The sequence below is a fragment of the Triturus cristatus genome, chromosome 9 (assembly GCF_964204655.1).
Source record: "Triturus cristatus chromosome 9, aTriCri1.1, whole genome shotgun sequence".
NCBI classification, from domain to species: Eukaryota; Metazoa; Chordata; class Amphibia; order Caudata; family Salamandridae; genus Triturus; species Triturus cristatus.
The window spans coordinates 569,616,855-569,630,930 of NC_140592.1; the positions used below are offsets into that span (position 1 = coordinate 569,616,855).

The window sequence follows — 14,076 nt, forward strand, 5'->3', positions numbered from 1 at the left end:
CACTGCAAAGCTGGACCAATCACAGTGCAGAGAAACCCAGCTATCCCTCGCAGTGAGCGAATCACCACCAAGCCAGAGGTGGCAAATATAAGGGGTGTTTTAGACAGCATCTCGCTAACTAAACAACACAAGCCACTTTCACCCACAGGTTCCGAGACAGCACTCTTTGGAATCTCTTTTAGAGGGGTCCGCGGCCAAGCAGGAGGAGGGACACCAGTGACATATCCCAATGTAGGAGTATGTTCGAGGCCTGTGGTTAGAGGGTGGGCGGTGCTGCCCCATGGAGTCCATCTGGTGACAGGCGCCACATAGAATCTATGGATATAGCTATTATAAGCCGGGGGTGTCACCTCCTTCTCCACTCGAATTATACCGCCCCCAAAAGAATACCACGTCGCTGTGCACCGCGGATACAACGGAAGGTGTGATTGCGCTGTTGACATTTGTCCGAGCCCAATGCAGCGATCACTGAATGCATAAACACACATATTAGGGGCCACTCTCAAAAGTGTGTGGAGAGAGCCATGAACCCAAGATCGAAAGTAAACATTGCGAGGTTTCTGAGACGATGACAACGCTGGCAAGGGTGGCCGCGGGCTCTGATAGCGAAGGATTGACACCCCACCCCCTCCTTTTCAATCAGTCCAATTGTGAAGGAACCGAGCGAGGGGAAGGCATTACAGCACCTCCGGCATTAGGCTCGGGTACTCGAGGTGACGGGCATGAATGCCACACCAACGTACTGTGAATCTCAGTCAGGGGCCTTCGACAGCCCCACTTCCTCATTGAGAATCTGCACGCCCACAGCCCCAGCCAGTAATCTTAGTTGACAACACGATTCACGGACTGCGGGAAGATCAGTGGATGCATGTTCATGCTGCCCGCTACTGTGGACGTTTTACAATTTTTTTATTAGGCATGAACGATAGCTGTCTATCATCCTGTGGTCCAAGAAAGATGCATGCTGTAGACAGTCATATGGTCTACATGACTGACAAATTAGTATGAAAAGGAGCATTAGCTTTTAAGCCAGGGCAGCTTTTTTCAGCCCTACTGGCCATAACATGCAAACGGTTTGGTATATGTCCAAGGCTGTCATTCCGCAGTGCCTGGCCTCTGCAGCCGACAGAGCAGATTCGGATTTAAAGAACCCGAACATGCCATCCACCCAATAGCAATAAATAAATAAATGGAGACGAGGGCAGATGCAAAAAATTAACAAAACGTGACAATCTGAAGCGGCTTCTACAGTATGGACCACATCATAAACAATACACCAGTCTTACGCCCTGATTGAGAAGGCGCTTCGGTGTCATTAATGCTGGAACGCATTATACAAATCCTAGCAACACAGATAGATGAGATTTGGGAAGATCACCAGCGGTTCATACTCACCCCATCAGTGTTGCGTTCATTGCCCGACGCGACGGTCGATCTGGACGACATCCCGGGGACCACGGCGTGAGTTCAGGGTGCGGGTTCCCCCTGGGCGGCACGGCACAAGCACCGATCGGTCAGCGGCATCGAGGGGTGCCTTGCCGGCGGGGTTAGCAGGCACTGGGGGCGCACACCCTGCCAGAAGCGGCACGGTGCTCAGGGTCAGGTTGGGGGCGCCTGTTCGCTCCCCCACGGCCAAGGATTTCCATTGGAGGCCTGTGACAGTGGCAGACCACGACTATCCGTTATGATTCTGATCCATTTTCCACCATTACCAAAACAGTCGAACAGATCTGCACCAAGGGAAGGGCACTTCGGTCGCTTTCACTCGCAGGTTCCAACCGATTTCCTTGTTGCTACTTAATCCTTTTGATGTATTGTTATTTCTTGCGCCCTCTCGCTACTTTCCAATTTTTTTTTTAAACGAAACCTACAACCCCGAGGGACAGAAGGGAAAGTGTTCCGTGTTCATATCACCAGGCAAAAAGGCAGACACCTCCTCCCAAAACACAGAGGCAGTCAAGACACTGAAAATTCACTCGTGTGCCCCCAAAATCCAAACGGCAGCAGCAAATCCTGTTTAATAACCCTCCATTATCCATACAAGAGAGAATCCAAAAATCAGCAGGTGCAACCCAAAATCCAAAGAGCAGGCCCTTCACAATCCAAACGTAGGAAGCAGCACCCCCAAATCTGCACTGCCTTGCCAGGCACGGGTCTTCAGTCTGCTAGGTTCTCTTGATTTCCTGGATGCCACATCTGAGAGCCAGGCAGAGCGCCGCCTCCCTGCAGGTTTTCCAGCCTGGGTATCAGTAGAGACAGCTCTCTTGTTGGGCTGCGGATCAGGCGGGGGTCTGCATGGGGTGGACGATATCTCCTCTTTCCGTATCTCGGTTTCTCGTAACCGCCGTCGGTAAGCACACGGCCTTCTTGTTCCTTAAACCAAGCCCACGATGCTCCTATTTTTCCGGGCCTCCCCCTCCCACCCAGTAAGGGACAGACAACTGTATACAAGGAAGAAAAGGCCGGGGCATTAGAGGAGCAGCCCGGCTCGGAGAGGGTGCAGTGGAGGCTGTGGGAGGCGGGAGAGGGGATAGTGCAGCAGAAGAGCAGTCCCGTTTTTCGAAAGGGTGGGGGCTGGGTGCAGCAGAGGAGGGGGCTGAGCGCCGTAAAGGAGAGTAGCCCAGCTCTATAGAGAGGTAGAGAGAAAAGGGGAAGGAAGCTCAGACGTCAGCCCTGGGGAGCTGGGCAGGGCTGAACAAAGCCCTTCCCCCAGCCTCTTAAAGCGACAGCACCCAAAGTTTGAGCTATGGAAGCTGCTAGCGGCAGAACCACAAAATGTGAAACTGGCTGAGAGAACAAGTTAGAAAGGCACCCGAGAAAGGTACGCAGGTAACAATTTCATGCACACTCGGCTAAGGTAAGTGCAATAAATAAATTATTATTATTATATTATAGCTCTCGTGAGTGTCATGTGTCAATCAGGTCATTACCTGGAATGAAATGGTGTGTGCCTGCTGGGAAGCTGGGTGAGGCGAATTATTGATAGAAGTGTCTTAGTGCCAATATCGGCAACAGTAGTCAGTTTAATTATCATGCAGCGAAATACATCAATAAACCACACGACACCTTGTTAGTGGAGAAAATTGCTGCAGGTTTATTTGCATAACAAATATGCCAACATAGTGGGTTATCTTACGGGCGATCCCGGGGCAGGCCAACCCTATGCCGCCTGATGAGCCAAATTACACCGTGGCCGTCGCCAATCGGTGTTTACCAATTCTTGGGAGGGGCCACCCCTCTCATCGGTGGACCACCAGTCCACTTCCTTACTCACGCCCCCCTAAAAGGTGGGCGGAGCGTTCCAGGCAGCTCCCGGTTGCTCAGGCACACACCCGCCCGTAGGACTAACGGGGCGCCGTAGTACTTCCAGGGGACAACGCTAAGACATCCCTGGGTATCCTTGGCTTAGCACCCTTGTTGTGCTGCTGCATAAAGTACCCCTTGGTATCTTGCAGACTCTGGATCGCCCTCTAACTCCTCCACAGCTCTGGGAGTGGCCACCGTCATAACCAGGGCCCCCCCACCAAGGCATATATTCCTACTTACATCCTGATGCTACCAAGGCCTCCCCTAGGTCTAGTAAGAATAAGTCCATACCCAACCCTGAGAGGTGCACCCCATCCACCTCCCAGCATCCCGTGGACTTGGCATGGAGTAAACCATGTCTGAGAAAACCACCTCCCCTTTGCTCCGTGAATTTACGCATGGCGCTGTTTACTTTCCTATGTGATATCTCAATGGCGTCCCCAGAGCGCGCACCTGCATGGCTGCCAGCCAAGGCATAGGGCTGGAGAACTTGCCCATGTTAATGTTACTCAACTCAATGGTACTTGTTTCATCGACCTCAGCGGATGAACTGCTAAGTGGACCTGCCAGGATCTGAACCTCTGACCAGAGGTCGAACCCAAGCCCCTTTCAGTTCTGCTGCTCCACCTGCCTGTGAACTTGTATCCCAGGGCAGACTCCAGGCACCATAACCCATACTTGGACATGCCTGAGCTAGAAACACCCATCTAAAAGGCCTGCCAACCGCCTAACCACCAACATTGCAGTCCGAATGTTCGCTGACCACTCCCAAGGCAAATTCGCTTAACTGAAGCCACTGGTAACATGCCGAAAATTCAATCTTAACTATTACTGCAAAAAGTGCTCTGGTAGTTTGTCTGTATTAGTGCTCCATCCCCTCCATAGCAGCACTAACAAGGCAACGCGCACCCTCTTGGGAATGGCACACTCACGCCCCAGCTGACAGTAAGTGCCTATTCGTGGGTAGCCCATGCCTTACGTTTAGCACTGACGGTATACCAGGCTTATGTAGAAACTTAGCTGGCTCTACTGCTGGGTGCGCGTTGCACCATCCCAGGTATGTCTTTGCCTCTTCAGTTTCTGGCACCTTGCGCGTCACCTCGTGTATAACCGCACACAGTGCCGCCTCATGTGTAACCACACCCAGCGCCACCTCATGTGTAACCGCACACAGCGCCACCTCAGGTGTAACCGCACACAGCGCCAAGCGGGCAGCGGACAAGAGACTGCCTAGTGGGCGGGGGACAGTATAAGTACCCCTGCCCCCCCTCCCACTACTGGAAGTGGCCGACCCGAAGTCCCCCTGGTCCCACGCCCAGGGAGCCTAGAAGGCCGACTCCAATGCCTTCCTGTGGCACTAAGGCGGCCGCCATGTTGAGGGGCCACTACGTGGCCCCCCGGGCAGCCTTGACATTGGAAGAGAAGAGTTTTAAGATCTGTTTTGAAAATCCGGAAAGAGGCAGTAGTCCAAAGGTTTGGAGGTAGCGAGTTCCAAATTCTAGTCGCATTACCTGAGAAGGATTGCGCCAAAAGTCTTTCACTTTTGAAAGTTGGAGGTTCAAGCGGTATATTTTCAGCATTGCGTGAAAGTCTGGAGCCGCCTGATATTTTGATTTTGTCAGCTAGTAGCGAGGGGTGGAAGTGTGTATGGTTTTATGGGTAATGCAGGCAGTCTCGTATATTGACCTAGCTTCAATGGGAAGCCAGCGGAGAGAAATCAGTATGGGTGTAATATAGTTATTTCTTCTGACCCCATAGACGAAGCGTGCCACTAAATGGAGAATAGATTTTAGAGGGGATAGGTGGGGTTTGGGGAGGCCAGCAAGGAGAGAATTACAGTAGTACAGTCTGGAAAGTACCAAAGATGGAACCAGAGCTTTCAGGTCTTGCTCAGGAATGAAACGCCAAATCCCTCAGAGAAGGCGCAGCTGGTAGCGTTCGTTCTTGAACATGGTGTTGATTTGGGAATGTAATGTGAGACTTTTACCCAGGATTACACCTGGGGATTTGGCACTGTCAACATTGGTAGGTTTGTTGTTAACAATGTTCAGATTATCCATCTATGATTAAACAGGAGGTAGAGAGTTTGAGGTTAAGAGAAGAAGGATTTCAGTTTAAGAGGGATTCAGAATTAGATGATGGTATGTCATCTAATCTTGGATAGAGTTGAGGGTGGTATCAAGGATTGAAATGTTATGTGCGGCGGACATCTTTAGGTAGAGTTGGGTGTCGTCAGCAAAGAGGTGATAGTGGATCCCAAACTTTTTTTAGAAGGTTTCCCAGCAGTTCCATGTAAAGATTGAAAAGAATGGGCACGAGGATCGAGCCTTGAGGGATGGATGCCTTGATCCACAGCCTTTGATGTATAGAGACAGTTTGCTATTTTGATCATCTGAAATCTGCCCGAGAGGTGTATCTCAAATAATTTGAGCACTGTGCCTTCAAATCCCAATACTTTATTTTAGTGTGTCCTGAAGAGTGTTATGGTTTACAGTGTTAAAGGCTGCAGATAGGTCCAAAAGGATCAGGAGACAGGAGTTGTCTGAGTCGAGTACTCGCAGGGAATCGTCGACAACTTGTAACAGTGCTGTTTCAGTGCTGCAACCTTGAGTGAAGCCGGATTGAAATTCATCAAGAAGGTTCTTTTTTTTTTTTTTTTTTTTTTTTTTTTTAAAACCTTTATTTTGGTAAATGCACAATACACAGCGTCTGCCTACAACCCCTCGGGGCCGGCCGCTATGACATATCAGAAAAGGATAAAAGAAAAAGAAAAAAGAGAAAAAAAAAAACAATTGGGCAGAGCGCCGTTAAAGCAATCTCTGAGTGAAAAGTACCGTGTAGAACATAGAACAATAATGTCAGGATAAGAAAAGGTTTAATTTTATGATTTTGTCGAGTACAATGTAGTGAACTACGAAAAGAGTCGAAGCTGATCACTGACCAGGAGAGACATCACCGTTCACGGAGCACCCAGAAGGAGGCGTTATATAGGAAGGCATTTGTAAGGAAACAGGTGGCCACCATCCAGGAACTAAGAGCAAACGCTATACCACAGAATGATAGAACACAATAAACTCCCTACTAACACTAAACCCCGACCCCGAAGAAACAAAGAAACATAGAAGAGAAAGAAACCGAAGAAGAAGAGAGAAAGAATGAGAAAGAGGGCCATAGAGACAAAGAAAAGACATAGAACACATCCCATCCCCCCACCCTGCATACCAGCGGAAGGCCACGGCCCACCCCCCCCCAATAGGCATGCCTGTCGCCCCAAAAGAACCCCAAGTGGGAAAGAGAGTCTGGAGAGTGGGAAAGAACATCCCAGTCTCCGACTCCCAGAGAAGGCAGGAGGAGGAAATTTTACATACTCCCGGTCACCACCAGCCCCATAAGCATCCCCCACCCTGAGTATCATCAGCACAACTGAAGTAGCAAGCAAAGCAGCAGGTGGGGAGACTCCATTCCAAATGTGCGAATAAATCAGATAATTAGCAGTCCCATCCTAGTCCCCGCCCGCCAATACGTACAGCAAACTAAAGGAAATCGCCCAGCCCTGGCCCGATCCTAAGTGGCCCCACAGATCCACCCCCGCAATCAACAATAGCAAATTACACGCATGCGGCACATCAGATACATAGACAAATATTCTAGTCCGGGTCATGCCAGGCGGTCAGGCAGGATCATCAAGGGAGGCAACATCAGCCCTGGCCAGAACGCTGAAACCCCACCAAGCATGGCCACCGCTGGGAGTGTATCTCAGGCAGAACAAAGGAGCAAGATGGCCGCTCCCGGCACAGAAGACGCAGAGGAAGAGGAAGCGAGAGTTCCCAATCATAGACCATCACCACATCGATAGTGACCAACACAGTTTTCCCCACAGAACGGCACACACTCCGGCGATGTTGAGGAAGCCGTGGCAACACTTGCAGAGGCAGAGTCTCAGCTTGTAAAGTGGAAGGGAGCTTTGTATCTGCAATTTTGTCATTAAAAGAACACTCAACACTGTAGCCAGGGAGAGGACGTTCCACAGTATCCCCCTGTCGCCACATTGTATCCGCCTCGAAGGGAATGAGAGGCATTGGGGGGTCAGACAACCGCAGTAGTTCCCTGGATGGCATAGCGACATCGATCTTCCGCTCCAGTTCTCGAGTGTTTTTCCACAGTGTCGCCCCCAAGTCTTCCAGGGCTAGAAGGATATCACCATAGGTCAGGTCTGCTCCCCGCTTCAGCATGTCGGCAGTATGCAAAGGCGCCGCCAGGACACCCTCCAGCTCGACAGTAGGCAGGGCAGCCTGCGTCGAAGATATGGAGGCTTCCGTCTTTCCGGCGAGGTAGACCGGCACCGCCACCATTTTTGCAGTCAGCCCACATCGGAGAGGTGAGGGTGACTCCATTGGACGGAGGAATAGCATTTAAGGCAAGAAGAGATACTGCTCGCTATACGGGGCTCACACGATGTGAGAGCCCTCGGCTGTATAGCAATGCGGGTGGTGGGCGCTCTAAAACGGATACCGCTCTGACCGCTGGTAGCATGACAAAGGAAGGTTCGCCAGCCCGGACCCAATCATACAGGAATTCTCTCCGTCGCGAAGAAGGCTCCGCCAAGCCGCCCACTCCACAGCCGGTCACATTTCCCCAGGCGCCGGTCCGGCCCCAGGTCGTCTCACCGTACGTGATAAGCGGTGTCCGGTGGCGGTGGTCGGGCCAGAGTGCGTGGGCAAAGTCCAAAGTCGGCAAACTCTATGAATCCTCGACCAAAAAAGCCGGCGGGGACATCGGAGGAATGCGAAAAGTGTCAGCGCATTCGTGGTTACATTTGCTCGCGCTGAAGGCAGGATTAAAGATCAGGATGTCATGTAAACAGCAGACGGGCTGCGGAGCCGGGAGCTCAGACGTCCTGTCCGTCCGCCATCTTGGCTCCTCCTCCATCAAGAAGGTTCTTGTCCTTAAGATGTTGAACAAAGGTGATCCACTTCACATCTTTCAGTGATTTTAGCAAGAAAAGGGAGGTTGTTGATAGGGCGGAAATTGTTAAGGTCATTCACATCAGAAGAGGGTTTCCTTAGAAGTGGGGTAACCTGACCTGGTTTGATGGCATCAGGAAGAGAGCCTTGGCTGAGGAAGAGGTTAACCAGATTAGTCCAGTAGGAGAGCGTGTTAGTGTAGAAATCTATTGCAATGTCGCTAGGGATGGGGTAAATAGAATGTCTTGAAGGTTTTGTTTTCAGAATGCTCTTGAAGAGGCCATCTTCTGTGGTGACGTCAAAGCTGTGCCAGGAGTCTTTGGATTTGCAGTCCTCAAGGGGGGTTGGATGGGTGACATGGTCAATGAGAGATATACATTTTTCATTGAAAGAATTGTGCAAATTCTGCTGCTTTCTTGGGAGCGTCATCAAATTTGATGGTTGAGGAAGAGTTGCTGGTAGTTTTGATTAGGCCAAATACTTTTTTTGGTCTGTTCTTGGCAGAGTCGCACGGGTTTCTGAAGTGATTTGTTTTTTCTCTAAAGATGTGTTTGTGATAAAGCGATCTTGCGTAACAGAGGTTAGAGATATTAATGATGGAAGGGGACTGTGCCCATTTCTTCTGCAGGTACCTCAGGGTTTCTGTCTCCGCAAAGGGACTTAGTGAACCTTGTGGCAGAAGGTGTAGGTGTTTTCGGTTTGCTTGGTAGTGGAGCAACACTGTATATCAAGACGGAAAGACTGGTGAGACACTGGGTGGGCCAATCATTGACGTCAGAGTTGGGGTCTATTTTGGGACCTAGGGGATTGTGTCCTAAGCCCATTTGCACCTTGTCTTGCTGAATATTACTACTTAGGATGTTAGGAATGGTGCAGGCACTAATGCTTTGATCCCCATCTTTGTGTACTACTGAAGACTGGTAGTGCCTTCATGGCCTTTTTGCAGAGAATGTCAAGGTCAATGTTTTTGGTGTTGTGAAACCAGGTAGCTGCCCTTTTAGGTTGGCCAAGGGTTACAGAATGAGATAGGTGCATTGAGAATGGGATGAGGAAGTGGTCAAACCAGTTTACTGGTATAGGATCATCGACTTTTAGCATGTCTTCTTTGGAAATAATAAGGTCAAGCGTGGAGCCCTTGGAATGTGTTGGTTTTGCCCTGTATTGTAAGAAATAATTTCCTGAGAGAAATATGTCAAGCTGGTTGTCTGCTGAATCTTCCAAAATGCCCCAGTGTAGATTAAAGACTCCTAAAACGATCAATTTATCATTTTGTGAGTATTGGTCATTTGTAAAGTCAGTGAATTCCTCAGTGAAGGCAGAGCAGTCACCTGGGGGGTGATATATGGCATTAAACCTGAAAGGAACCTGTGCTGTACATGAAGTTCCAGAGGGAGGCATTCCAATGTGAAGAAAGAGCTACTAGAAAGTTCCTTGAGTTGAAGGGCGTTTCTGAAGATAGCTGCGAAGCTTCCCCCGACTTTACCCACTGTATTATTCCTGTTAATGGAATAGTCTGGGGGGAGCATAGTTTGTGTGGTGTCATTGAACCAGGTCTTAGTGAGGAAAATTAGATCAAGATTGTAATGATTAATGGTGTCTGAGATTTCCAGCTTGTATTTTGTTGCAGATTTGCAGTTGTGAAGCAAACAGCACAGCTCTGAGATGACTGTTTTGGTGAAGCGGATGGCAGGGCTTTTAGTAGAGATAAGGGTGATGTTCCTGGAGGTTGCTGCCAGAATTGTAGACGGCTGGCATTTGGTTCAGACCAAGGAGATTGTTGATATAGTGCAATGATTTGTAGTTGTCTGGAGAAGAGAAGGTGAGGGCGGTAGAGGCATTGTAGCTAGCCAGTAAATTGGAAATATCTGCTGGGGAGAGATTTTGTGCAGCTCTTTTGGCACGTGGGGAGAGAGTACTCCTCAGGGTAAGGAGTTTGGGGTATTGTGTACTAGCCAGGGGGAGTAGGCAGTCGGGTACAGTAGACATTTTAGCACATAAGTGGGAGATGGTGGCTTCAAGCTAGGAGATGGAGGAGATGAGGTGGCCTAGTATATTTTCTCAAGTGAGCAGAGCTGAGGACGGAATGTTATTTTGCTAGATAGGGACGATGGGTTCTGAGGCGAGTTCAAATTGAGAGGTAGAATGAGGAAGTGGTGGGTATTGGAATATAATTTGGAGGGTGTAGAGTCAAGTGGTGTTGATTGGAAATAAGTGTGGGTGCTGCTGTGGTGTATACAACATTCTCAGGTCATTCATTGAAAGAGAAATATCTATTGTGTATTAAATGAGGTGAAGAAGGGTGAAGACTGGGATGGGATGAAGGTATGTAGGGAGTCGAATAAAGACAGGGAGTCAGAGGACGTGAAGTTCGGAGGGAGGGGTGTTGGCACATGAGCTAGGTAGTATGAGTGTGTAGGGGCCGGAGACATGAACGATGAGGAAAATTGTCGAGGAGGGTAGATGTAAAATGTGGATGGTTCTTCATGGTTAGAGAAAAGGGGAGGGGAAAGGTTGAGGTTGCCGTAGGGACACTGCCCCACCGTTGTCCAGAGTGCCAGCACCGTTGATAATCGTCTCAATCTTTACATCCAGATAGCAACCATGGCCAACAGCGCAAAACTCCAACGTAGGCATTGGGCATCAGACAATTGATTACAGAACAAGATCTCTAAACAGTGGTGCAGTCTCTAGTTCTCTCTATACTAGACTATGGAATTGCCCTTCTCTCAGACAATCCCAGTGTTCACCTAGGCCCACTGAGAGCAACACCACATGCGCCAGCACGCTTCTTCTTAGGTCTCAAAAAAGTTCCCTACTCAATGCAGTGACCATACTCGCTAAAGTCTTAGCAGGCAGACTATTATGTTATATCAACAAATTGGTACATCCTGACCAACCCGGCTTCATACCTGGGAGGAACACTTAGCTCAACTTACGTCAACTTCATGGAGTGATGGGGAGAAAATACATAATCCGAGAGTAAGCAATAGTCCTCTCCCTGGATTCACGTATGGCCTTTGATACCATCAAATGGCCATACCTATTTGCAGTCCTGGAATGTATGGGGTTTGTCCCCAAATTCCAGGCATAGGTCCGCCTTTTATACATGAAACCACTGGTGCAGGTTGTAGTAAATGGACGGCGCTCGTGCCCCTTTCCCCTTGGAAGAGGTACATGACAGGGCTGCCCTCTATCGCCGCTCCTGTTTGCCCTGGTCCTTGAACCACTTGCGGCATGGGTTAGGGGAGACACTGTAATCCGGGGACTCCGCTAGGCTGAAGAGTGGGAAGACCGCATAGCCTTATGTGCAGACAACTTATTATTATACACTGCAACCCCGCATCGTTCCCTCGCTAGAATAATGAATATCTTTACAAATTTAGGGAAGTACTCAGGGTCCTCGATAAACTAGTCCAAATCTATAATATATGTTCTGCATGGTCCACCCCCAGTTTTGCCTAAAGAGTGTGAAGTGGTAGTGGTAGAAGATGGTTTCCAGTAACTAGACATCTTCATTACAGCAGACCCAGACAAATTCTAAGAAAAAAACCTTCAAGTGCCATTGACCGGACTATGGAGAGACATCCGCCACTGGCGTTACTTGCCCATGTCATTGTTATGGTGTGCCATGCTCTTCAAGATGATGGCACTGCCCCGGTTTCTATATGTCCTCCAGAACACAGCCTTCCCGTGACAAAAATGTAAATTTGCTATGACTGAAACCTTCCACTATCTACAGATTAGACATGTCCTAATGGTAGCTATACCAGCAGGGAGTACCCCCCTGAAGCCTCCCCACTTGAAGATAGACTACTCACAGACTATATGGATCGCTGCACGATCTCCATGACATATAAAAAATTAATAAATAACTTGGCAGATCCTCTGCAAAACCTCGTAAACAATGGCAGACAGATATTGGGGAGCTGGAGAATGAGAACTGGCAGGAAGCTTTGGGGTCCCCCAGAGAAGTGGCCATACCCTCAAAACTGAGACTATTCCAACTCAAAGTGCTTCACAATGCCTACCTCCCCAGAGACACATTAGTCAAAATGGGAATAATTGATTCCCCAACATGCATGCGCCAATGTAGGCACACAGGCACGTTTTACCACATTTTATGGGAATGCTCCAAAATTACGACCTAATGGGAAACAATCATGAGCATGATAACACAAGTCAGTGGGGCCCTATTGTGGCCCAAGCCCAAACGACGTCTCCTTAACATATCTTAACATATAGAAGGGGACCGATCTCAGTCGGAAAGGCCAAATCTGGGCAACACTGGCTATAATGATTGCTAAACAAAATCAAGCCAAACACTGGGGGATACAGGCCGCCCCAACTCTCATGGAATGGAACAAAGACATGGACTGGGCCATTGTAGCTGAAAGAGCCACATATGAAACTAGGGGTTGCCCAAAGAAATAAGAACAGGTTTCTCTGCACTACCTCTTCCTGGAATCCTATGGTGATAGCCACAGAGAGGGCCCATCCAGACAGCCCTACTGCTTAACCACGGGGGAGAACAGCAGACAATGTGGAATATAATGTTTAGTATCCGTATTCCAATGCTTTATTCGACAGTATTGTCATAAAAGCAACACATACATACAATATTATTAAGACAATAAATATTCTGAATTCTAAAACATTAAAAACAGATTAAACATGATAGCTGTCGAATACATTACACATAAAAGTGAAAAAGGAAGCTTTCCCTTCTCCTTGTTTGTTAAAAACCCAATATTCAATCAAATAACCTAATCCAATTACAACAAAAGGTAACTTGCCCGTGGTACTAGGGCCAAGACAGTCAAACACTCTGAGGCAACGCCCTAGATCTAATAGACCAAGCCCAACCTAGGAATTTAGCCATGGCTATTGCTATAGGCTGTGAAGGATCCGTGGTGAGTATTCTTAGGGCCTCATCATGCTTCCTAAAACCCAAAATCTTGCAGATAGGTATAACCCACTTAGCTCGAGGTTTCTTGTATAGTGGACAAAAGAACAACAAATGGCTAATTGTTTCATCTTTATCGGTACATTTTGGGCAAGCTTTCTTATTAACCCCAACCCAACTGCCATTAAATGATCCAACTGATAGGGTGCCAATCCTCAGTTGGAAGTATAACTTCCTGTCAAATGGTTTCTCGATGAAGTCCCAATAATCTTCTAAAGCAGGCTTAGACTTCAATTCAAGAAACCGACCAGACAGTTCTTTAAGAGCACCCTTAGTACGCATTGAAACCATTGTCAAATCCCAATACAACTCCTTTAAAACCTTCTTGGAGGGAAAGGAAGCATTTTGGGGGTCCTCCCAAAGTTCACTCAAACCTAAATTCACCAACAGTGACTTATTTCCCCCAACCATTTAATCCTATGGTGATGATCTGAATCCATCACATCTTTTAGACCTTTTGCATAGTGTGAGAGTTCGGCCGTACACCACAATCTTCTCCAATATAAGAGAGGGCGGAGTTTGGCCAAATCCCTTATAGGTTTCCTACCCATATCAAGTAATAATGGACACGTAGGAGTACTTTGAGGGACACCAAAAGCCTTTCGCAAAAATAAATTTTCAGCAACGGTTAAGGTGGATAGATTCTGAAACCCCGAAAGTTCAGCACCATAAAGAGTAGAACTTGGAACTTTAAGACCATATATCTCCATTAGTGGGCTAATTGGCTTGGTGAAAGAGGTGTTAAAGTTAGCTGCAAGGATCCCAGCCTGTTGCTTATGCTTCAGAGTAGCTGTATTAATTTTCTTAGACCAGCTCATATCTGCCTGAAGCAAAACTCCCAGA

The 14,076-nt window shown here is 48.3% G+C and overlaps 1 protein-coding gene across 2 annotated transcripts in view; it reads right to left on the reverse strand.

Annotated features, from left to right (window-relative positions):
- Nucleotides 1-2,675, reverse strand: part of MARK4 (microtubule affinity regulating kinase 4) — a 672,098-nt gene extending 669,423 nt beyond the window's left edge. For both annotated transcript variants that reach the window (XM_085625587.1, XM_085625588.1), the window contains exon 1: nucleotides 1,396-2,675. In XM_085625587.1, the coding sequence (XP_085481713.1) occupies nucleotides 1,396-1,446 (51 nt within the window). In that variant the 5' untranslated portion in view covers nucleotides 1,447-2,675. The remainder of the gene's footprint in view (nucleotides 1-1,395) is intronic.
- Between the last annotated feature and the right edge of the window lie 11,401 nt (nucleotides 2,676-14,076).